The sequence below is a fragment of the Platalea leucorodia genome, assembly GCF_965183815.1.
Source record: "Platalea leucorodia genome assembly, chromosome: 10".
NCBI classification, from domain to species: Eukaryota; Metazoa; Chordata; class Aves; order Pelecaniformes; family Threskiornithidae; genus Platalea; species Platalea leucorodia.
This window is the reverse complement of record NC_138832.1, coordinates 25,334,515-25,357,749: the sequence shown is the minus strand read 5'-3', so window position 1 is coordinate 25,357,749 and position 23,235 is coordinate 25,334,515. Positions and strand designations below refer to the sequence as shown.

At 51.7% G+C, this 23,235-nt stretch overlaps 1 protein-coding gene across 3 annotated transcripts in view; it reads right to left on the bottom strand.

Moving 5' to 3' along the window:
• Nucleotides 1-21,728, bottom strand: part of HDAC8 (histone deacetylase 8) — a 34,018-nt gene extending 12,290 nt beyond the window's left edge. For 2 of the 3 annotated variants that reach the window (XM_082323615.1, XM_082323616.1), the window contains exons 1-9: nucleotides 21,608-21,728; nucleotides 20,984-21,036; nucleotides 19,432-19,562; nucleotides 17,031-17,172; nucleotides 13,906-14,018; nucleotides 12,784-12,861; nucleotides 12,251-12,359; nucleotides 5,843-6,015; nucleotides 4,072-4,166 (exon numbers count right to left, since the gene is read on the bottom strand). In XM_082323615.1, the coding sequence (XP_082179741.1) occupies nucleotides 4,072-4,166; nucleotides 5,843-6,015; nucleotides 12,251-12,359; nucleotides 12,784-12,861; nucleotides 13,906-14,018; nucleotides 17,031-17,172; nucleotides 19,432-19,562; nucleotides 20,984-21,036; nucleotides 21,608-21,688 (975 nt within the window). In that variant the 5' untranslated portion in view covers nucleotides 21,689-21,728. Of the gene's footprint in view, nucleotides 1-4,071; nucleotides 4,167-5,842; nucleotides 6,016-12,250; nucleotides 12,360-12,783; nucleotides 12,862-13,905; nucleotides 14,019-17,030; nucleotides 17,173-19,431; nucleotides 19,563-20,983; nucleotides 21,037-21,607 lie in introns of those variants that run through there. The other variant, XM_082323617.1, reaches the window with a different exon arrangement.
• Between the last annotated feature and the right edge of the window lie 1,507 nt (nucleotides 21,729-23,235).

Below are 23,235 nucleotides of genomic sequence, written 5' to 3'. Positions count from 1 at the left end.
GCTGGTGGTCCCTTTCATTTAGCTGCCAACACTTCCCTGCCCAACACATCGCGTTCAAAAAGCACTCTGCAAGCACCACTCTGGGGCCCCAGCACTGAATGTGCTGCAGGCTCACTGCTGCCTGGATATATGCAGTCAGCATCTCACACAAAACGCTTGATTCCTGCAAGCACAGTCCAAGCACATGATCACACAGAGGCAAAATCTCCCCAGCTGGGTGCAAAACAGAGCGACATTTAACTGTTCCCCAGTAAATAACCCTCAGGAGGGCAGCAGGCAGCAGCCAGAAGGCCAGGACTGAGAGCCCACTGCTCTGCCTGATGAGCCGGGGCACGTCAGGCCACCTCGCTCACACCGCGCACGAGGATGCTCTGCTCCCTCGGCCTTCCTCATTTTGTAAATCACGCCTTACAAAAAGACCTCAATGTCGTTTATGAAAGCGTTTCACACTAGTTTACTGATGCGTCATTCCATTTCCTCGTGTCCTATCGCTGGTCACCAGAGAGGAGATCAGCACCTCCCCCTCCGCTGCCCCACTTGAGGCAGTTGTAGACTGTGATGAGGGCACCCCTCAGCCTTCTCTTCTCCAAGCTGAACAAGCCAAGTGACCCCAGCTGCTCCTCGTAAGTCTTACAGATGCCCACGGTCCACTAAGATGCCCAGGGACATCAGTCTCGTGCTCTGGGTTTCTTCGCTCCCTGCCCTCCTTCCTCCGTTCCTGCTCAAAGTCTGTTAACGTTACCTTCTCTGGTTTGTGAGCATTTTTGGGGGGACTAAACAAGGCTAACGAGACTTTATAAATGTCTCATTTAGCACACCCAAGAAGACAGAGCACAACTGCACACAAGCACCATGGAGCAGCAAAGCTGTTCAAAGCAAACATGCTCCATCTGATTTGGACGGCAGACATTCAGACGCTGATCCAGCACCGCACGCTGTGCTGCACCGTCATTAGTGTTATGCTGTGTGTAGCGGCGTGAGAGCAACCATGGGCCGATGTACCCCACGGCTGCTGGGCACAGCTGCCCAGGCTCGGGGCGAGCTGCTAACCTAACCCTTCAGTTGCGCAAAGTTTGGACATCTCTGTTTCAATGCAAATGGCCTTGCCGCATCCAATATGAAAACGCAAGGGGGACCCTTACTCCTGGGCAAGTAAATACTATGCACAGCATTATGAAATAATCGACTTTAGGAGGAGGAGGGGGCAGGTAACTGCACCAGAGTTATATTAAAGAAAACAAAAATGATCCTTCAATGTTCTTGTCAAGATGGTTGGTTTCAAAAATTGTTGATCTTGGTTGTGGTTCAAGAGCTAAAAATACAGACCAATGCTGATGGGAAGAAGCAAGAAAACATTTAAAATTGATAATGCAAATCCTTTGAAAAAACTGTAAGCATCAGCCTATGGTTCTGGCTTTCAGGGTACTTGTTGATAGAAACTGCCTAATGCATTTCAGAACAGGATTATTAATGTAAATGAAAAATAGCATCTGGTGCCATTAGCGAGGCTAGAAATTAAGCTCTTGACCTCTGGCCAGAGGATGTGAGCTAGCACCCCTCTAGGAGAGGCAAAAACTTCACACCTGACTGGGGACACACACCTTCCTGACTGTGAAGCAGCCTGCAGTGACCACTTGCGGGCAAAAACACAAGTGTGGCAGCTGGCTTGTGCCTTGGTTCAGTGCAAGCCCTACACGGCTGCAGGGCATTGCATGCACATGGGTAACACATTACAGCCCTAAATCTCACCTTCAGCTGCAAGGTAGTCCCAACCACCAGCAGGCTCTGTAGCAGATAATACTGGGATAAACCTGTTGACAGGGAAGACTCCTCCCAGTGCCTTTTAATTAGCAGCTCATCAGTGCCTCAAAGCCAGGGAGCATACATCCATTTGTTCTACTACTTAGGAGCAAAGCTGTAAGGAAAGGTTCCTATGCCAACCTAAGGGCCGTGCCTCGGGGTACTTCACCTCCTGCTGTTCAAACACAACTTCACCACTTCCACCTGGTAACTGAGGGGCTTCATCCCTGGGGATCTGAACCCCACTGCAGTTCATGTACCCACTTCTTCCAGGTCCCAAAAGAGATGCAGATTCCCTGAAGGCAGGTTGCTGCTCCCTGCTTACTGACATGAATATTACCATCTTTTAGCTGGTACCTGATCCAGAACCGTTCAACTCGTACCAAGGCTGTTTCTTATTACCAAGGTCACTTTATCACCAAGGCTACTTTATTACCTTTGATGAAGCACATGGCCACAGGCTTTAAAATAATCAGACAACTTATCATATGCCAGCATCTCCATGCATTTGTTGTGGACCTGACGTATGCTCTAGCAGAGCACCGTGGATTTCTGACTTGTTCCCGACTCAGCTCCAGCAAACTCCACTCACCCCAGAGCTTTCTGGCTATGATGAACCACCACTCCAGCCACTTCACCTTCACCAGCATTCAATAAGCACTGCAGCTATGCTTCTGATACTCACCGGCTGCTTTGCTGGCTAACATCACCACCCCAGAGATGATTCTTATTAAACCCTCTCTGTGGTGCAGGAGTCAAGATGTGCCTGCTCATGGCAGGCACTTGGTTTTGCAAGCCTGCCATAAAATTTCTCATATAGGTGTCCAAGTGGGAACAGCAGCACTTGGTGACTGCTTCATGCAAGGCAGCCCACGTTTCCCCTCCCTCCGGCTCACTCCTCTTCAACTGCTGCACCACAGCTCCAAGAGACAGGCTGGGCTGATCTCCGGGAACTTGTTGCTCCAGGGTGAACCCTGAGCAGCTCATCTCACCTCATCTCCGGAAACAAAACCACAAGCACCGTTTCGCTGCAAGGGGAACCCAAACAGGTTGGCCACCAGCAGCACCACAACTCGCAGCCAGCTCAGCTCTGCAGCCCAAGTACCGGCCAGCCCAGGAAGGGATACAGATTTATAGAATCATAGAATACCAGGCTGGAAGGGACCTCAAGGATCTTCTGGTCCAACCTTTCTTGGCAAAAAATTCCTTTGACAAGGAGCAGCCAGAGCACACAGGGCCCCACTGTGCACCTTGTGACATCCTGCAATCAACTCATTCCCACGCTGCTCTTAGCCTTCAGGGCACTCGGTGCAGGAATCCACAACAAATACATCGTTCAGAGCAACAACAAACAGGCAAAATCTAACCACTTTCAGCAGTTAATTCCTACAGAGGGACCCACCCTTTTCACTTCCCACATATACGAAAGATCCAGTCTTGTTTAAAACCTGTTTCTGCAGAAACCTGGTTAAAGGATCATATTTAAGCATGACAGCTCTCAAAAAGCACCTTGTAGCTGTAATCACCAGCTTCTATAATGATGAATTTCCAGTTTCAATCCACACAAATGCTTTACTTCCTCAGGCATAGTGGTCCATGGTATCCTTAGACAAAGGCAAAACTGTAATTCTCCTCTGTAGCCACTGTAGGCTTTAACTGCTTTGCACATGCAGGTTTGTTTCTGTAGGGTCAATAACACTGATCTGCAGTTTGAGACCTATTATGAACCTATAGTTATTCCACCCAAATTCAGTCTAGACCGTGTCCCTCCAACCAGCTGTCCAGACCCGCTCAAGACTTTAAAAGTGCCAGCACTGGAACTGAGACAGCTCATATGCGATCTTGAACAGCACCTGACCCCATGGCCCGCTGCAAGACTGCTGGTCAGAAAAGCTTCAAAGTTGCACCTGGTACTTTCTGTAAGTCGATGAAAGCAGGGCTAAAATTTAAAGCCTTGAGAAAGGCCTGGCTCTTTCCTGGCAAAACTACGTGCACATCCTAAAGAGCTCTTTGAGCCAATAGATGACTCCCCCTCCCCATCCTCTCTGTAATTATCTGAGACTGGAGTTTATTGGAGCCTGAGATCCCTTGCAAAAAGATGCGGACGGCCTCGGGTTTTGGGAACAAGCACCCACTATGCTGCTAGGACAGTGTGTTATTGTTACGGGAGTGTTTCAACAAAACAGTATTGAGCGGCAAGGATGCCGTTTCGATTAGGTGGAACGACTCAGCTCTTGCACAAGTAGAAGGGAGGGTTTGTCAAAGCTTTACCTCGTGATCAGGGATCTCAGAGGACAGCGTTCTCCCAAGGATGACACCCGTCAAGTATGTCCAGCAGCGAGCTGTGTTGGCAAGGTTGTAGCCTCCTGTCTCCAGCAAGAATTGTGATTTTGGAACGGGAAGAGAGAGGGAGAGACTTTAGTGGAAGGAACAAATTGTGGAGGCAACACACACAGTTTACATGAATTCAGCTTATTTCATCCACTCAAGCTGTACCCAAAAACTGCATTTTGCACCTGCTGGCTACACAAGGGCAGGTCCGAATGGCACCGTATGCAAGGGCAGACCTCCCAAACTGAACCCCAGTTACACCCAGCGTGGCACGGGCTAGGCTGCTTCAGCCACCATCTCGGACCCAGCACAAGCCCCCAGCCCCGCGTGCTGGGCTCTCTCCTGGCAACAAGGAGGAGTGTTCAAAGGTAACAGGGAGAGAAGTGCAAGGGCAGCAGTGGAGACAGGATTCCTGCTTTTTAATGCCAGCCTTCGACCCATAAAGCATAATATACATGCCCAGCCATTCACCGGTGAGCTCTTCAGCACTGTCATGTTTGAGAGGACAAATATGAAGCTCATTAGTACAACTTGCAACTGCTTTACAAGTAAATGAGGTTGCACAGTCAGTATGGTAATGGTCACCTTCGTGGTAATGGTACGTGAGCCCACAAGGAGAAACTTTAGCTGAAAGCAATCCTGCAAGAGACTCAGAAGTAGTTTTTTTCCAGCAAAGATGACTAAAATAGTAAGAGAGAAAACCACTTTGAAAAGAGAGGGAGACCATATTTTCCAATGTTCCCTTCTCTTTGGGTTGTTTGTGGGTTGTTTGTTTGGTTTTTTTTTTTGCAAGTATTGACTCGTCCCCCAATTTCCACTTCAAATGCTTCCACAAGTTGCAGTGGTGGGACACTCCTTTGGTATTTTCACGAGTGACAAATAGTTGTGCCTCATTTTTTGACAAAAGTTTTGGGGTTTCTTTCTGCCTGAAAGGTGCCATCCCCAGCATACCCACAGACATGCCATAGCAAGACTGAACACTCATAACCTTTCCAAAACAAAGTGCATTAGGCACATCAAATTTTAGGCTTAACATGCTATACCTGATCTCCCCAGCCTCAAACAGGACAACAGCTAGAGCTGATACAGCTCCAGGCACAGAGGTGGAGGGCTCTCCCTGGCACACAGCGGCTTTTGTTGTTCTGAAATGCTCTGTTGCATAAAGCCTGTGCTGTGCTCTCCCCACTGGACAAGCAGACGGTTACGCAGCATGGCAGAGCTAAGCTAACCTTTGCTTTCGCTGGGTACCAGAGCCCTGCCGTACCATGCAGGCAGCCAGTCCTTTTCCCAAGCCCCAGCCTGAATCCAAATGAAATCACTCATTGCCAGATGCCTGAGCTCAGTTTGGGAACACAGCGCTCACTTCTAAAGAGAAGCACTGAAGGGCTGATCAGCAGAGATGGGAATCAGAGGTGCCATTGAGAAGCCAGAGTCAGCTCATCGGGGTCAACAGCCTCTGCTCTCCTCCAGAGGAGCCAAGCAGCCTTTAACTCAAGATCTTAGGGTCAGGATTGAGACTTGCACCTGTCGGTATCAAGGATTTCAGGTCTGTGTGAAAACAGCACCGCGCCATAGAGTGCCCTCCTGACGCTGCCCAGCAGCCACCCTGCTAAACTCCAGTCAGCGCCGAGCCCAAGGGCACACACGCGAGGAGGGCCTGCAGGAGGACAAACCCGCTTCCTTGTCAACAGCGGGATGCGCATGCACTCACCTCCTCCCAGGATGAGAGTTGCTAGCTGCCACTGCAGGACGTACTTCAGGCACTTGCCCACTCCCTCGGGCGTCATGTTGAAAGAGCACATGGGATCTCCGGCAATGGTGTCTGCCCCCAGCTGCAGCACAACCGCGTCTGGGTTGAATGCGGCGTACACCTCCTTCAGCACGCTGCGGAGAGAAGCAGCAGTGGGGGTTACCGCAAACATGGCTCAGAAGGATGCTGGTGGCATGGTCCTGGTCCCTCAAATCCACCAATGTCTCTCAAGGTTTCTGCATTCTCTGCTCCCACCCCCCCCATACCAGTTATGCTCCCTCTGCTCCCAGTTAGCCTTCTGCCTCCGCTACTCTCCTGCAGTAAGTTTAGCTCTCAAGGCACTCATCACAAGGCTGATGAAGGCAAAAGCACCACTGAGAACACAGGGGAGGGGGGACATCTAGTCCCGATCAGCTCAGCGGTAGCATCACACCACACATTTACATTGGCCACCGTGAGTGGAAGGGCTGCAAGCCAAATCCAGGGGCTTTTCTCCCCTGTTAAAGTCATGGTGAAGAGCAGGGTCTGGCAAAACAATCCTAAACTCTCAGACGCCTCTCACCAAGACAGGACAGGACAAATAGAGGAAGGCTCTGTCTAGGTTCTCACTCTCCTCTCTCCCATGTGGCTCTTGAGGCAGAAATACATTTCCCCCAGCTCTAGCAGATGCTGGGGTGCAGCAGGGCCAGTGTCCTGCAGACAGTTTATTAGAAGTATTCTCTCTTGCAGAAGGCAATTGGGCATGTCAGACGTTTGGCTTTGCTCCAGGAGATTTTTAGTATTATGAACACCACAAAGGGAATAATCCCGTTCCCAGCACTGTGCTCCAAAGCCCAAAATACAAGGCAAATAATGGAGAAAAACATGTTCCTTTCACAACAGTGCTTTTATTTTGCTCAAGTAGAAACAGATGTGATCCCTGAAATAAATGCTTTTGCCTTGGTTAAGGGAACCTAAGCATCGCCAGTTCTTATTTGATATGCAATTAGAAACCACTGTGGTGCCAAACGAGAGAGCTGCTTCCCCGTGACAAAGAGCTTGCATTTACCAGCACTCACCCCAAGAAACTTAGCCAGTCACTGCACCCAGACAAGGAACCCCACTGAGCTCGATGTGGTCTGCCGAGGCAGATGCCTGCAGGGCTGAGGCCATCAGCTCTACAAGCACCACAAATTCACTACTGAAATACAGGCACCACTGGGAAAAAACTCAACCAGTAATGAGAACAACTCTGGGAAAAAACTCACACACACACACACACACACACACACACACACACCCACCCACCCACCCACCCCGTGACGAAATATGTGAGCCTGGGGAAAAACAAGATTTCCACTCAGTATGCATATTCACCCTGGGTACGGCAGCACAGCCTGAACGTGCCAAGAGCCTGGCCCCAACACCCCAGGTACCCAGCAGGGCCAGGCAGCTGACAGCTACTTGCACCGCTCATGTTTTGACAGCTACCAAGCCACGTTGTCCACACAGTCCCACCAAGCTAAGCAAACTGAGGCATATGGTGAAAATCACAGTGCCAAGGAAAAAGCGGTCAAATTGGCATAAGCTTCCTTCTCGAAGTGGACCCAAAGTCATCCTCTATTCTGCAGATGTCAAGGACAGGACGGATGAGAGGGGCTTCCACCTCTGCCCAAGGCCCACATTGTACTACTCTTCCCTGGAGTAAGGAGGACTAAACCAGCTTTCTTCAGACACTGTAGGGCTTCTTGACACTCTCTGCTGCTGGTGAGGGCTTTTGTCGCCTGCGCTCAGACCTCTGCAAGCACATCTAGCTCCTGTGAGCTGTCTCTGGGTCCCCCCTTCTCCATTTCCCTCGGACACGTTTCTCTGCTTTTGCTAGACAGGCAGCTGACGCTGGCCAGTTCAAATAGCTCACTTTTTCCCTAGGAAGCTTTACATTCCTCTTGGATCCACCAGAAACGGACAGATGCATGTGAAATAACATGAACAGAGGAAGGTTTATCCCTTGCTAGCAAGGACTGAGGGTCCCCTGTCCCCTCACCAATCTCACAGTGCAAGGACAGACACTTCCACCAAAATGCAATCAGTATCATGAGTCCTTCTATTATTTCCCCAATGAAACTCACTTCAGGCCAAGGCTTCCTACTCTTTCTCAGCAAGGTCTCCCAGCGAGGACAGAGAAGAGTCTTTTAGCCCATCCCTGCAGGTTTTTGCTAGCTGCATGAGGAGTTTTAAACAAAGTTCACTCCCAGGACTTTTTATTTTTAAAGCACATTGCAGACATTACCTAAATGATAAACATCTCCTTGACACGACAGCATTTGTCTGTAGCTGCTGGGATCTCTGTTAATGCAGAAGGGTAGCTTAGCCTGCTTCTTGCCCCATGCTGTGCTCAGAAACAGAGTAATTCTTTCTGGTGTTTTAGGAAATCAGCAGAAGGACTGCTCTGCAGTCTCAGCTCCATCCAGATGTTGACGGACCCTCACACGCATGCAGGCTACAAGCTTGAGCTGACAATAAAGTCAAACTGACCATACAGCAGCAGGTAGTCCCTTCCACCTATCCTTCCCAGCCCCTTCCTTTTGCTTATGATGGACCTGCTCTGATCCCACAGTGTGCAACTTCAGAGACCTGAACTAGTAGAAAGTTGCTTAGCAGGGTTAGTTTTCTGCTAGGTTAACTCCCTGAACTGGTTCATGGCAAGGAAAAGAGGGGAAAGGAGTGGGCAGCCAAGGATAAGGCAGTGGGAACGGGACTCTCTTCTCCTTCTGGCAGCATGCCTCAGGGAGACCAGCTCAGTCATGCTGTCAGAGCTCCAAGCCTGCCTGGGAACTCCCGATACACCTCCCTGCAATGGCAGGCTAATCCCAGCTAGAAAACTGACTCTGCATCGAGATGCATCATGATCTCTCACCACCTCACAGCTGTGGATGCAGGAACTTCTGACTTGTGACAGCTGGCTCCAGTGGGATGGTATCCCCATCACTGTGGCCAGGGCACGGTGCGGCCAGCAAGGACCGTGCGATCTGGGCTGTGCGCTCATTTGGCACATGTGCAAAGGGGATGTTCTGCCCCCTTTCTGTTCCTGAACTAACCAACAAGTTCAGGGAAGCCTCATGAGCAATGTAGGGCCATGAAGACAAGGTGACCCCAGCGGTTCCTTTCTGGCCCTGGCAGAGCGGTGCGCCAAGGCAGGGCTGCAGTGGAGATGAACAGACTTCTCCAAGCTCTTTCTTTCAGCAGTATCCAATTCACTGCCCCCCCGGCCAGTCCCTGAAGGAAGCAGCTGACAGAGAAGTTGCCTTTTGTTACCCCCAGAGAGGTCAGAAGAACAGCTAAAACAGTCAGCAGCTGACAGGGAGGATGGAAGAGGATGGGCTTCTGCAACTGCTCAAACAAAGCCAGAACGGCAGTCAAAATTTCACAGCCCCAGTGAGATTGCCACTGGAGGAGGACCAGTGCCACACAATGTTTCCTCCCATCAGTGTCAGGAGATGGCCAGCAGCACGGGAAGGAGCTCCCCAAACTGGAGGGCTTTCCTTTACCTGGAAATACAGGCAAGATTGTGACTTACACCTCTGACCTCCAAAAAGCTGCATCCAAACCCCACCAAGCAATCAAGTTACATCTGCTGTCACCTTAGCAGCAACGCATGGGCCTGCCTGCTCCTCCTGCCCACGCTGCAGGCAGACAAGACCCAGAGCCGCCCAGGGCGCTGCTGCTCTCAGAGCCAGCAAGCGCTCCCCACACCAGCTTGCCTCCTGGCTCCCATGGGTCTGCCGCCCTGCTGCCGACTGCCCCGCTTTGTACACGTCCTGGCGAGACCCACGATATGCCACGGTGATACACCACAAACACCACAAGCCCCATCCGTAAGCTAAAGAAAGCAGCCAGACTAATTTTGTCAACTGAAAAGTAGGTTTGAGCTGGGGGTCGTGCCCAAACGCAGTGCACACATAATGCCTGCCAGCGCAGGCACTCAGAAAGCTCCATGATCCAGTCGGTTAAATTGGGCCTTTTCCCCAGGTTAAAACTTGGGACCTTTCAAAAGAAAGCAGGGGTCTGGAATTTCAGACTAGTTCCATGCCTACACACCGCTAACACAGCTCCCCTGCAGCACATACAACAACAGGCCAAACAGAATCCAGATTTTCGGTGGGTTTGTTTGGGTTTTTGTGTGTTTTGGTTTTTTGGGTGGTTTTTTTTTTTTTTTTTTTTTTGGGGGGGGGGTGGGGGTGGGGTGGGGTGGGGTGTTTGGTTGGTTGGTTTTTTAACTTTTTTTTTTAACATTCTGAACAATACTAAAGGACAAATAGCTGATTAGTTATCTCTTTCAGCTATAACTAATTGCAAGCTTATCAAGCAAACTACTACAGCCATTCAAAATAACTCAGATTTCTCTCTGTCTTTGGAGCAAAGATAATGCTTTTGAATGTCTCTGGATTATTTCTAAGTTTACTTTTCTGCACTTGCAATGTTTCTCACATCTTGCATTTTTTTTTAGTCTTCAAAAGGTTAATATTTAAACTCCAGGTAAAGTTACTGACATATTTTCAGAACCAATTTCATTCATTGATTTGAGCAGTTTTGGAAGGTGATCAAGCAAATCAGCTATTCTGGATGCTTACAATTAGCCAGACTCATCATAACGTTCTCTTTTGATGGAGAGACTACCTGAGCAGGTAGGCTCCCAGAAGGCTCTTAGTGGGAACATACCTTGGACACATCTCTGCACAAGCAGAGTATACTACAGAAATTCAGCATCCAGCTCTGGTGCTGTCACTCTCATGGCATCTCTGAAACTTTTCATCCCTGGCTGCCGTTGTCTTCAAATTTTTAAAGACATCAGATTTTCCAGAAATTAAATAAATAATGTCACACTTTGGCCCCCTTTCCTCACAGCAGCTATTAGTAACAATGTACTTTAATTGGAGCCTGTGTCATTCAACTTCCAAAAACAATAGGCAATTATCTGTGTGCCACACCACCTCAAAAGCAGGATAGGAGTTTATCTACTAGAACTAAAGCAATCAAACACAAGCACTGTAATTTATAGAGAGGCAAGTTCAAAGCGCCCATGCTCCGAGACGCCAAGAGCAAACCTCCTCCCCATTTATTTATATTGCTGTGCTGCAGCAGACCAGCCTCCACCGAGACTGGGAAGGCAGCTGTCCCGGGCACCAAGGGAGGCGAGACTGTTTTGCACAGCGTCTCCGTGGCTGTTTGCTCTGGGAATGCCTGATCTGGCAGTGTCTTGGCAAGGAGCAGAGGGCTGCCAAGGAGCAGGTCTCCTCTCACCAGCAGGGGACACAGGAGAAGAATACAAGGAAAGGCTCTGGGCAGGGTGCGGTCAGCCTGCAGAAACCCATGTCGGAGGGAGTCACGCACTCCAATCTCACCACGGGTTTGGGAGGCACAGGCAATCATCCTCAGACATCAGCTGGATGAGACACTCAAAGTCACGCCCATGACTGTCTCCCAGCCAGGACAGAACTCTTCCTCTTTGCCAACGAGATCTCAAAATTTCTTTGTAGATGCTTTAGTTACATGCAGCTTGGAACCTATGGTTGGCTTCGATGTCCTTCAACTGGGAATGCATGCAATGGGCTACTCCTGACTGGGCTCCTAACCCCTACTCAGCCCCTAAAGCTGCCCTGCCTTTTGGAAACACGTCCCTCAGCAGGAAGAGGGCTGCTCTACCACCATCAGCGACAAGCACCAACAAGCTAGCAGGAGGCACGGCCACAGCATGACTGCCCTAATGGGCTACAGGTCCGGAGAGGTTTCAGCTCTCAGCTGTTAGAGCTGAGAGGTGAATGTGCTACCGTGTCCTACAGCCTGATGTTCCTCTCCCCTTGAAAAGAACAAGCCCCGCAGCCCAGTTTTGACACGGGCAATGGCTTGTGAGGTCCATCACCAACTGAGTGACACAGGGGCCTGCTGGGAGGCAGCTCAATCACCAGCAGACATTTAGCCTTTCATTCTTCCAGTATAAACAAAAGGTGCTTGGAAAACACTTTTAGCTCAGCCCCAAGATCTCCCACAGATGGTCAGGGTTCAGAGCATTTATTTGAAGAAAAAGCATCTAGCCCTAAGTCCACAGCTAAAAAGTACATGTGCCTTCTCTTAAACACACAAGGCTGACCGGTGACAGAGACCCTCCAGCCACCCACAAATGCCTCTGTATATTCAGTTTGCCTAAGGATTCGGACAAAACCTCTGAGACCTCTTAAGATCTGTGTTCATTGTAATAAAAAACTGTAACAGGGGAAGGGGCAAGCCTTAAGGAAGGACTGTAATTAAAAATAGTAAATAAACAAAAATCTGCCCAGTCTCTGTTCTCTAAAATCCCATCCAAGTACACTGTATCAGAGCAAGAGGGCTTACGTTTCACAGATCTGGTAATATTTCTCATCCTGAATGCCATCTTGAATAGGTACATTCACGCTGTAATAGCGACCTTTCCCCAGGCCCACGTCTGTTACATCACCGGTGCCTGAAAAACAGAAACATCCCATGGTTAATTACGAGGGAAAGGAGATCAGCAGCAAGAGAAATGTGGGGGATGTCTCATATGACAGCAGAGAGCCAGGACCTTTGGCGTGTTTATGGAGAAGTCCACTTGCCACCACCAATAAAGGAGGGGTTGGATGGACTTGGTTCTTGCCCTCTGCCCAATTCTGTCATGCAGCTTTGAAGGGCTGCAGGTGGCCGCCCAGCAGTGGCTCTGCCCAGAGCTTAGTCACAACCAGAAAGGGGGAAATGCCAAACATGTACCTCCCCCCTCTTTCCTTCTCCTGGGTGAACACGAGAGGCAGCGAGACACCTCTGCTGGACAGAAGGGATAGGACTTGCCTTTGCTGAGGCCTCGGCAGGGATGCGTGAACCGAATTAGCACAAACCTCACAAGTTCAACTTGCCTGGGAAAAATCCTGGTGAAAACTTGTGCAGAGAAACAGTCATGACTTTTGAGGTGAAACTAAAGGCATCTTCAACTCCTGTCAGAAAAGGGAAGAGAAAAAAGCTTTCATGCATCATTCACATAAATGACAGAGTCTAAACATACAAACAAGCCACTTAATAAACACAGGGCAGCAAGCAGAGCAGGAACAGAACGGATGAAGCAGAAAACCAGATGTGCCTCAATAAATCCATCCTTAATCAACAGAGACCCGAATTCAACTGCAGCAAAGGTCACAACTGAAATAAATTTGGCGGGTCTCATGCTAATCAGTACTGAATGGATCTTAATACCTCAGGTCAATGCCAACGTTAGCAGCACTCGCCTGCACTGCTTGGCCTGCAAGGCTGCGGGAGGGAGCTGAGCAGGGATGCCTTGGCCAGAGCTTGGCTCTGATTAGAACCAGAGCTACTGGGAGCTCTCGCTTTTTCTCAGCACTGCTGCAGTTCAACATGCCTTTTCTTTTCCTTAAAGACATATTAAAATAGTGGGGGTGGGGAGGGAAAAAGAAGTAACAAGAAACTTAACAGAAACCAAATGTGGGGGGAAAACTGAGCAAAATGAAACACACCATAAAATTTAGGAGAGCAGGAAATGTTAAATGGTGTTGAAATAAAGTCCCTGAAGGAGAGAGCCGTTTCAGCAAGGCCAGCTCTGGCTTTAGTTTTATAGCGTCAAGCCTTCTTTCAAAAGCACCGTTTACTACTGACTGCTTCCCTCTTGCACTGGTGGCATTAAACAATTAAACACTGTCAGCAGCTGTTCTGCCAGGATGGGAGACAAGGGACTGGGGGAAGTTCTTGCTGGCAGAGGGGATTACTGGAATGGGAACACGCTGTTTGTTGCTTTAGGTATAAGACTGCTGCCCAGACCCTCAAGAGAGGTCTGATGAGCGGCACAGGACTAACCCACAAAGCAGGACAAGGCAGAAATGGACTGAGGGAACTTGACTGCACTGAAAGGAGGCAAAGCCATGGCTGTTGCAGCAGGTAAAGCCCTACTGCTCCAACAGGCCTTCACTTCTCCCATTCCTCCCCGAGTCTGTGCGGATGTGCTGTTTGCAGCCTGCGCTGGGCCTTACCATCCCCATGATGCAAATCCAAATCGATATAAAGGACACGGTCAAATTTCTGGCGCAGCCGCAGGATCCCCAAGACAGCGTCGTTCAGGTAACAGAAGCCAGAAGCTTCATCTCTGTGAAAACAATCTCTGTGAGGTCGAACATCACTAACGCAATCACCACTAATTTCGGCATTGTCACTTTTGCTTTGCAAGTCTCCACCTTGCAGGGGCACAGAGGAGGATGAAGAGCCCGACCAAGGCCCAGCAGCAACCAAGGGATGGGTCAGGAGCAGCTCAAAGCATGGCTGGGAAGCACAGAGAACATGACTGCTTGTGCCAATCGCTTCTCAACCCTGCGCTTGCTGGCAGCTGGTAAAGCACCAGTTGGCCCTGCTGCAGAGAGGCCCTGACCCCTGGGGGGCTTGGCAGGGTACCTCTGACCATTTCACTGTTGCACAAACAGAACATTAGCTTTCTTCATCTGAGATATTTTAAAGAAGTTCAGAGCCACTTGACTCAAACCCACTCTCGCTGTACCTCCTCTCCCTCTGCGGCAAGAGGACAGGCCGCTGGACAGTCCTGCTTGGCCATTTTCTTGTGAGCGCTGGATAGGCACAGGCAGGCAGCTACTCCATCCCTGCTGTCTGGGTGACAGCTCTCAGGAAGGTCCTGGCAGTAAAAGGCTGGTCCAAGGCAGTCACAACACTCTGCTGCTCTGTTCCAAAGTCTCGGGGTAGGAAGGTTAAGCCTCTCCCAAAAGCAACACTCTCCCTTCCTCCCCAGGAAAATGCAAACAGGATGCCCCACGTGCAGTCCCTCACAACACAACTCCCAGTTCAGCCAGAAGAGAGCCCCAGCAGCTAAACAGAGGACAGATGTTGCATGGAAAGATTTATCCCTGATGTACATCAGAGGGCAGCTTCCATATTGCTGGCATCAAAGGAACAAGAAAGTTTCTTAATCCCTACTCCAGACTTGCTTCGAAGTCAAGTCCCCATCACCGCTTGGCACTAGCCCATATGCACTCTTAGGTCAGTCCTGGATAGCTGATTTAAACCAAAGCTTTATAGTTTGCAACAGGAGTGTCCAAACCCCTCTTCCCCAGGCTCAGATGACTCCAGGATCTAAGATGTGCCTCTTGGAAATACTTCTTGACTTTCAGCCACAGCACTCAGCTCATTTCCCCTGACACTCCCCTGCTTAGCAAACAGCTGGAAACAGGGAGGAGCAAGCATGGGATGGCAAAACTGCACTTGCTCTCACTCCCTGCAAATGTCATGGAGCACAGATGCTTCCCAGTGACTCTGTTCATTTACAGTGATGCTGAGAACTGGGATGTTAGCAGGTATCCTGGGAATCTTCCTCAATTGTGATTACACACTGTACTCCTCCCCTCCTTCCCAGCCTGCAAGGAAGTGAACTATGTCATGTCTCGGGCACTCTCTCCATGCTGTAACACACAATCTCTTTCAAACTCGAGGCCAAGCAGAGCAGGACACTGGCTTGGACAGAGGCTGACCAGAGTCAGAGCTGCAGCTCAGGGCCAGCACTTGGGATTTCCCCCTGCACAGATCCAGGCAGCAGAGCTCAGACTGTCACTGCTGGAAGGGAGGGCAGGGCTGGGTCAAGAAAAGGCTCAGCATCTCGCCCTCTGCCCCAAAGGCATCCCAGTGAACTGGGAGCTTCAAAAGCCCCAGGTGACAGTGATTACCATTCCTACCTTTACGATCTTGGAAAGTAACTAAGCTACCAGACAGCAGGTCTTTTTTGACAAAAGGACATGTATTTTGCTAGGACGCAGCTCCTAGCACCAGGCACCTGCAGTTGGGTGTGACACCCAACTGGTCTGGCTGGACCTTCATGCTGGCCTGGCACCTACCACAGATGCTGCCTACCCTGCAGCATCCCACGCCACCTCACTGGGGTGACTGGGAAGGCTCCTTTGGGATCAGTAAGCATTAAATGCCTTTTTCAAACAGACTGTTTGCTTCCCAGAACTGTGCTAATAGCACAATAGTGGCAGCAACACTGCTAAGATTTCTTCTGTTACAGGCATTTTATAAACTATGCAATCAAGATAAAAGACAACAGAAGATTTTTAAAAAGCCATCCCTCCTGCAAAGAGCAAGAGGGCTCAGCTCAGCCAAGCTGAACTCTCTCCTTTCTCAGCAAGCCGTAGCTGAACCCATATTCAGCAAGGTGCTGACCAGGAAAAGGGTCCTGATGAGACCTTGCCATCACTGGAGTTTGCACACCACTGTTACACCTCCAGAGTTTCTCTGCCAGGTCAGAAAAGTCACTGGAGCAAGAAGAGAAACCTGTGCACTCATGTACAAGTTGTTAGGGTTAGACACATGGTTCATGCTAATTTCTGGGGCTCCCCAGGGAAACAGAATGGCACTGCAAAGGCCAGTTAGCTGGGGACAAGGAAGGGTGCTGTCTTGTCTGCATTTGCAGACAGGCCTCATGTTTTGGGAGATGGGGGACAACGAGTTAAAATAAAACATACATCCATGGAAAATGGGGAAGCCATGGAAACAAATTATTTTAGCACTACAGAATCACAGGATTCAGGGATGAAATTTTTACTTCCTCTCCTGTTGTTCTGGAAGATCACTGTTGACATTACAGCTCAGAGCAAACAGTCACCCACAGAGCATGGGCAAAACCAGAGGTCAGTCCTGCGCTGTTTCAAACCTCTTACTGAGAAACCAAAAAAGCCACACAAAATTATTTGGACAACATGTTGCCATGTTCCCATTCTCTTCCAAGCTGGGAGCGATGCCAATCGTTTGCCTCTCCATAGCCCTTCTCTACAGACTTTGCAAAATCAATTCTCACTTGAACTCCCAGAGATAACCAAGTACCAATGGATGGCGGGACACCTCTGAATATATCTGCCCCAGACCTGCGCTGCAGTCCATGATAGCACCAGGACTGGGCAGTAACCAGCCTACTCTCAGGCCTCTGCCCTACACTCTGCTTCTTCCCTATCTACCTCCTGCCTTCCCTCACTCCTCTCACACCTTGCTCTCTCTTCCAGCTGGATCACTGCACCCTGAGGGTTCGCAGGGAAGCTGGGGGCTAGGAGGCGGGGTTCAGACACCAGGTGAGAAAACACAAGGGAAGAGATTGTTTTCTTACTTCTTTGCATGATGCCACCCTCCAGGCCAGTTAATCGCTACCTTGCACTTGCCGTCCAGCAGGCACTGGGCTGCAGTGATGGTGGCTCCTCCCACGGCTGCCGCATACTCAAAGATCCCTTCAGTAGCCGGACAGTCATAACCTGCAGGTGAGAGTCTGTGCATCAGACACAACGGGTTTTTTCCTCTGGGGGAAGCACATTTTCTTTGTTTTGAGCTCTCTCTCTTTAACCGTGGCTCTAACTTTCTGTTCCAGGTGCAATGAAAAAGCCACGGCACAAAACCCTCACAACAGGTATCAGATTTGGACTCACACAGCAGATTTAGGGGGTGTAAGTAGGAAAAAAATTCTATTGGGTTTGCGTGGCAAGGTTCTTGTAGTGGGGGGACTACAGGGGTGGCTTCTGTGAGAAGACACCAGGAGCTGCACCCATGTTGGACAGAGACAGCTCCAAGACACACCCGCTGCTGGCCAAGGCTGAGCCCATCAGCAATGCTGGTGGCACCCACCGCTGTGACAGCATATTGAAGAAAGCGTAAAAAATGCTATGCAACAGCTAGGAGAGAGGAGTGAGAATATGTGAGCAGAACAACTCTGCAGACACCGAGGTCAGTGCAGAAGGAGGGGGAGGAGATGCTCCAGGATCCAGAGCAGAGATTCCCCTGCAGTCTGTGGTGAAGACCATGGTGAGGCAGGCTGTGCCCCTGCAGCCCATGGAGGTCCACGGTGGAGCAGAGATCCACCTGCAGCCCATGGAGGACCCCACGCCGGAGCAGGGGGATGCCCGAAGGAGGCTGTGACTCCGTGGGAAGCCCACACTGGAGCAGGCTCCTGGCAGGACCTGTGGACCCGTGGAGACTGGAGCCCATGCTGGAGCCATCTGCTCCTGAAGGACTGCACCCTGTGGAAGGGACCACACTGGAGCAGTTTGTGAAGAACTATAGCCCATGGGAAGGACTCATGTTGCAGGCGTTCACGGAGGACTGTCTCCTGTGAGAGGGACCCCATGCTGGAGCAGGGGAAGAGCGTAAGGAGGAAGGAGTGGCAGAGACAACATTTTATGAACTGACCACAACCACCATTCCCCATCCCCTTGCACCGCTCACTGGGGAGGGAGGTAGAAGAGCTGGGAGTGAAGTTGAGTCTGGGAAGAAGGGTGGATGAGAAGAAAGGTGATTTTAGTTTTGTTTTCAATTCTCACTATCCTACTCTGTTACTAATTGGCAACAAATTGAATTAATTTCCCTAAGTCGAGTCTGCTTTGCCTGTGATGGTAACTGGTGAGTGATCTCCCTGTCCTTATTTCAACCATGAACTTTTCCATTGTATTTTCTCCCCTACCCTATTGAGGAGCAGGAGAGAGCGAGCATCTTGGTGGGCACCTGGTGGCCAGCAAGGCTAACCCACCCCAAAAATCAATAATCAAAATGTTTCCTTGCACTCAGATCATTCACAGACGAGTCTTGAACCAACTTCTGACCTGTGTGCCTGGCCAGCCCGACCTACTGGTCCCTCATACCAATCTCGTAAAACTACTCTCAGTTCTCTGGCTACTCTACTAGGAAAGCCCTGACAGGGTCACTGATGTATCTCCCCCCTAAAAACAGACATCCACAAAGGAGACAGGCCTAGGTACACTGTAGATCTGTAGTTAGAATAGGATCTTCACCTATTCCTACAGCAGCCTCCCTGGAGCTGTTCCCCAGCAAGGTGTGACCCCAGGGCTGCTCCTCTGCCTGCAGGCAGATCAGCTTCAGAAATGTAAAGGTCAGATCTCAGGGAGACTAACAAGATAAGCACAGAATCTGCACCACTGCCTCAGTGCTGGATCACTCCTCCTGTTCCTGAGACTAAGAGAGTACCCACAGCCACCTCGCCTGCTTTAACTACTGCATTGCTCAGGTTGTCTTAAGTCCAGGCAGGCAAGAGCCCTCTGCTCAAGATGTAAGCAAAGTCACCAGGCAAACAGCAGCTGCTCTGGTCCCTGGCTGTAGCTTCAGGCCGTTGTTCACGCACACCCTCCACCACAACAGGTTTGCAGCAGCTAGTCTCAGCTCTGTTCCAAGGACAGCATGCCAGGGCCTTCTGTCCAAGAGGATCTGCCCGAGATCCTCAAAGCAGCAGCAAAAGGCAGTGGCTCCCGGTATGCAAGGGACAGGCTGAGCTGCACCCAGCAGCAGCCTGAGGCTGACAGTACCCTCTGCTGGCAACAGTGGAAACGCCAGCCTGACAGGTCACCGCTGGCTGAAGGGGTTCAGCAACACCCCATCAAAGAGTGTTTCCCTCCACAAACAGCCCAGCAGCCCACCTAAGCTCACCCCTCTGTCTAACCTCAGCTCCAGCAAAAAGCATCCTGGACACGATACCCAGTTAATCTCCCGCTGAAGATACGCATCCTTACCCAGTCCATACTCCACGGACTCCGGATGGTCATCATCCCCCTCCTCGCTGACCTTCTGCAGGTGCTGCAGGTAGGCGTCTGTGTGGAAGCTCGCCATCTCCTCCATGGAGGCCACTTTTGGCTTGACTATCCTAGACAGAGGGGAGGAAGGGAGTGCGTCAGGACAAGAGGCTCCAGGCTTCAGCTGGAACACCCAGCTTTAACCTCCTCAGACTAGGAGCCTCTTTTTGGCAGTTACTGTTGAAAAAGCAAACGAGACTCCCTCCTCCTCTTGCAGCGGACTGTCAGTTTGAGTGAGAAAGCTGCCCAGCTGAGCTGGAGTAGGCCTTTCCCCCAGCTTGGCACTGTCTGCTGTGCCCATCCCAACAAGGAGTATCTGCAGGTGCTGCCTGCATTAACCTTTCCATTTTGCTTCAAGTTTTTTTTCCCTTCTCTGCATGTTCTCCCAGTTTGAGCAATCTCCAGCAGATCCAACATTCTGGTTACACACAGAGGAAATAACAGAGTGAAAACGCCCAGGCCCAGCCCAGTGCTGCAGCAGGACACCAGCCTGCTGGGTCAAGAGCTGAGCAGCACCTCTTACATGTTCTTAACTCTGCCTGTGTTCAAAGCAGAGACTGTCTCTGTTCTCAGTAACTCGCTTATCACCTTTCCCGGGTTTGGGGTGCTTTGCAATCTGCCTAAATAAATCTCGCGACACGTTGAAGCACTCTCCAAACCTCAGGCTCTGGCGGCGCATGCTGGCAACGCAGCACAGCTCCGTGGCTACTGGAAGAATGCTCCCAGCTCCGCGCTAACCCAGGTGCTGGGCACTTCTCACCCCACGCCAGGGCGAACAGCCCCTTGGGTCCATCTCTGTAATGGTACCTGCAGCCATTTCCCAAGCATACGCTACCAAAATGACCAGAAAGAAAAAAATCCTTTCTAAAAAGTCCCAACAGGACTTTCTGGCCCCACTGAACAGGAGCGTGGGATTTTTTTTTTTTAAATATTTTATGAGATGCTATATAAGAGAGGCTGAGCTAAGCCTTTTCTTTCCCTTTATATCCCCCAGTGTCAAGAGCCTAATGGAGCAGGAGGGCTTTCACTGTTCTGCCTCAGACCTCGTCTTGTCTTCTCTCCTGAACAGCACCAAGACCTCAGAAAAAGTCTCCCGAATCAATGACAACACAGCAGAACAACATGGTCCCTCTCAGCACCAGCACTGGCCAGTGGTTTCGGAGCAGTGCCACCAACGATGGTTTCTACACCATCACTTCTGCTCAGAGCCACGAGAGCAAAGGGTGACAGCGCGCTCTACAGAAAAAGCACAAGGCAATTTGTACTCCATCGGATCAGGAAGGGTAACCACAAATTACACCTGCCGTAACTGCCATAATCTTGTCCATTTAGCAAAACAAGCAGACTTTCCTTAGATCCTAGAAATACACGCTGCCTGGGCTGCTATAATCATGCTGCCAGCAGGGACAGTGTAAGACCTGCAGTTACTCAGTATCTTCCAAACCTTAGCAGAAAAGAAAACATTCTCTTCACTGAAAATGGGAGCACTTACTTCATCTGGTCAAGTAAGGAATACGCTTCAATCAGCGAATGTACCATACTGGCCTAAAGAAAGAAGAATGAGACCGTGAGAGCAGCTCTCGTGCCCGTGACAGAAGCACGGCAACCGGGGGCTAAACGACTTGCAGCGAAGGGGTAACGGCGGCGCCTGGCAGCAGCACCGCTAAACCGACGGCGGCCCGAGCGGGGGCCGGGACAGGGCCTCCCCCGCGGCGGGCGTGCGGCACGGCAGGGCGGGCGGGGGAGCGCGGGGACGGCACCGCACCGCACCGCTGCGCGGGGGGCTGGCAAGGGCCACCCGCGTGTCCCGGCCACCCGCGTGTCCCGGCCACCCGCTCCCGCCCGGCCAGAGGCGGCGAGAGGGGGGCGGGCCCTCCCCCTGCCCATGGCCGGGGGTGCCCCCCGCCGCTGCCCCTTCCCCCAAGCTCCCCGTACCCTCCCGCTGTCCCAGGTGCCGGCAGCCTGCCCAAAGCCCCCGGACCTGCCCGCAGCCTCCCTAGGGGCCCCTCCGACCCCCGGCCTCACCACTGCGCTCCCGACGCCCCCACGCCGGGGTCCCGCAGAGCCCGTTAACCGCCCCCCCCCCCGCCTCGCAGCCCCCCGGCGCGGCGCTGACCCGCTTGGGCACTTTGCAGAGGGAGTCGCAGAGGGCCACGTACTCCGGGCTGTACACGTAGACCGGCGCCGCCGCCGCCATCAGGGCCGCCACGCCGGGCCGCCCGGCACTGCCGCCCGCCCGGGGCACGCCGGGACGGGCGGCTCCGGCCCCGGGGCGCGCCGGGAGGGCCCGCCCCGCCCCAAGGCACGCCGGGAGCTGTAGTCCCGCCCTCACCCGCGGCCCGGGCCGCCCGCCGCGGCCGCCCCCCTCCGCCGCAGGGCCGGGGACCCTCCCGCCCGCCGCCCCGCCCGGCCCGGCCCGGCCGCGTCAGCAGAACAGGCCGCGGGCTCGCGTTAGAGGCTTTTTATTGGGGCCCCACCCCGCGCAGCTCGGGGCGGCGGGGTTTCTTTAAAAAGGTAGGAGAGGAAATAGAAAGGTGAAGGAGCACCAGGGAGTCTGGGAAAGAGGGAGGCTGGTGGAACCAAGCTCTGCCCTCCCCGAGACAGAAACAGGGACAGCCACCAGAAAAAAACCCGAGATCAAGGGGATCGCGCATCCTCCCGCCGCCAGGCTGAAGGCAGTAGATTAAAGGAAAGGCGTGAACGGAGGCAAGCCCTCGCCTGGGCGGCAGGCGAGCCCCCTCCTTGCCCACCTCGCCTTTCCAGGTGCCCCTGTACCACAGGCACGAGGCTCTGGATGTGGGAGGCCAGTCAAGGGGCGATGTGGATGATGGTCCACCTACACCAGAGGCGTTGCCAGGGTCAGAAAGGCACCCCCGTATCACAGCCACCTCCACGAGGAAGAAAAGACAGGTTATAGTTGTAGGCGGCTCCCTTCTGAGGGGAACAGAGGGTCCAATATGCCGGGCAGACCCTCCTCTTAGGGAAGTCTGCTGCCTCCCTGGGGCCTGCGTGAAGGACATCACTTGGAAACCTCCCACCCTGGTACAGCCCTCAGACTGTCACCCATTACGGCTCTTCCATGTGGTGAAGCCACAATGCATAGCCCAAGGGCCATCAAAAGAGACTCCAGGGCCTTGGGACGGTTGGTAAAGGAATCTGGAGCAGAGGTTATTTTTTCCTCTGTCCTTCCAGTTGCAGGCAGCGACGTTGGAAGAAACAGATGGGCCCAGTCTATTAATACATGGCCCCATGGCTGGTGTCACCGCCACAATTTGGGGTTTTTCAATAAAGGGATGGCCTACATGGCACCAGGCTTGCTGGCGTCAGATGGGATTCACCTTTCTCAAAGGGGGAAGAGGGTCTTTGTTCATGAGCTGGCAGGGCTTACTGACAGAGCTTTAAACTAGGCTTGAAGGGGGAGTGAGACAATAACAGGCTTGCCCGTGACAAGCTGTGGGATGACATGCCAAGGTTAGAGGGATAGGGTGCTAGCGAGGGCCCTCAGCCTGTTGCTCTGAGACATGCTGGGCACGCTGGAGCACACTTGAAGTCTTACAGAGATAAGCCAGGGGCTCCTGAGGTAATAGGAGCCAAGAGGGAAACACCAGTGAAATACCTCAAAGGAACTAAGGAGCGTTCCTCTGAGAAGGTGACACAGCCGACAGCCCAGCTGAAGTGCCTCTACACCGATGCATGCAGCATGGGCAACAGACAGGAGGAGCTGGAAGCCACCATGCTGCTAGA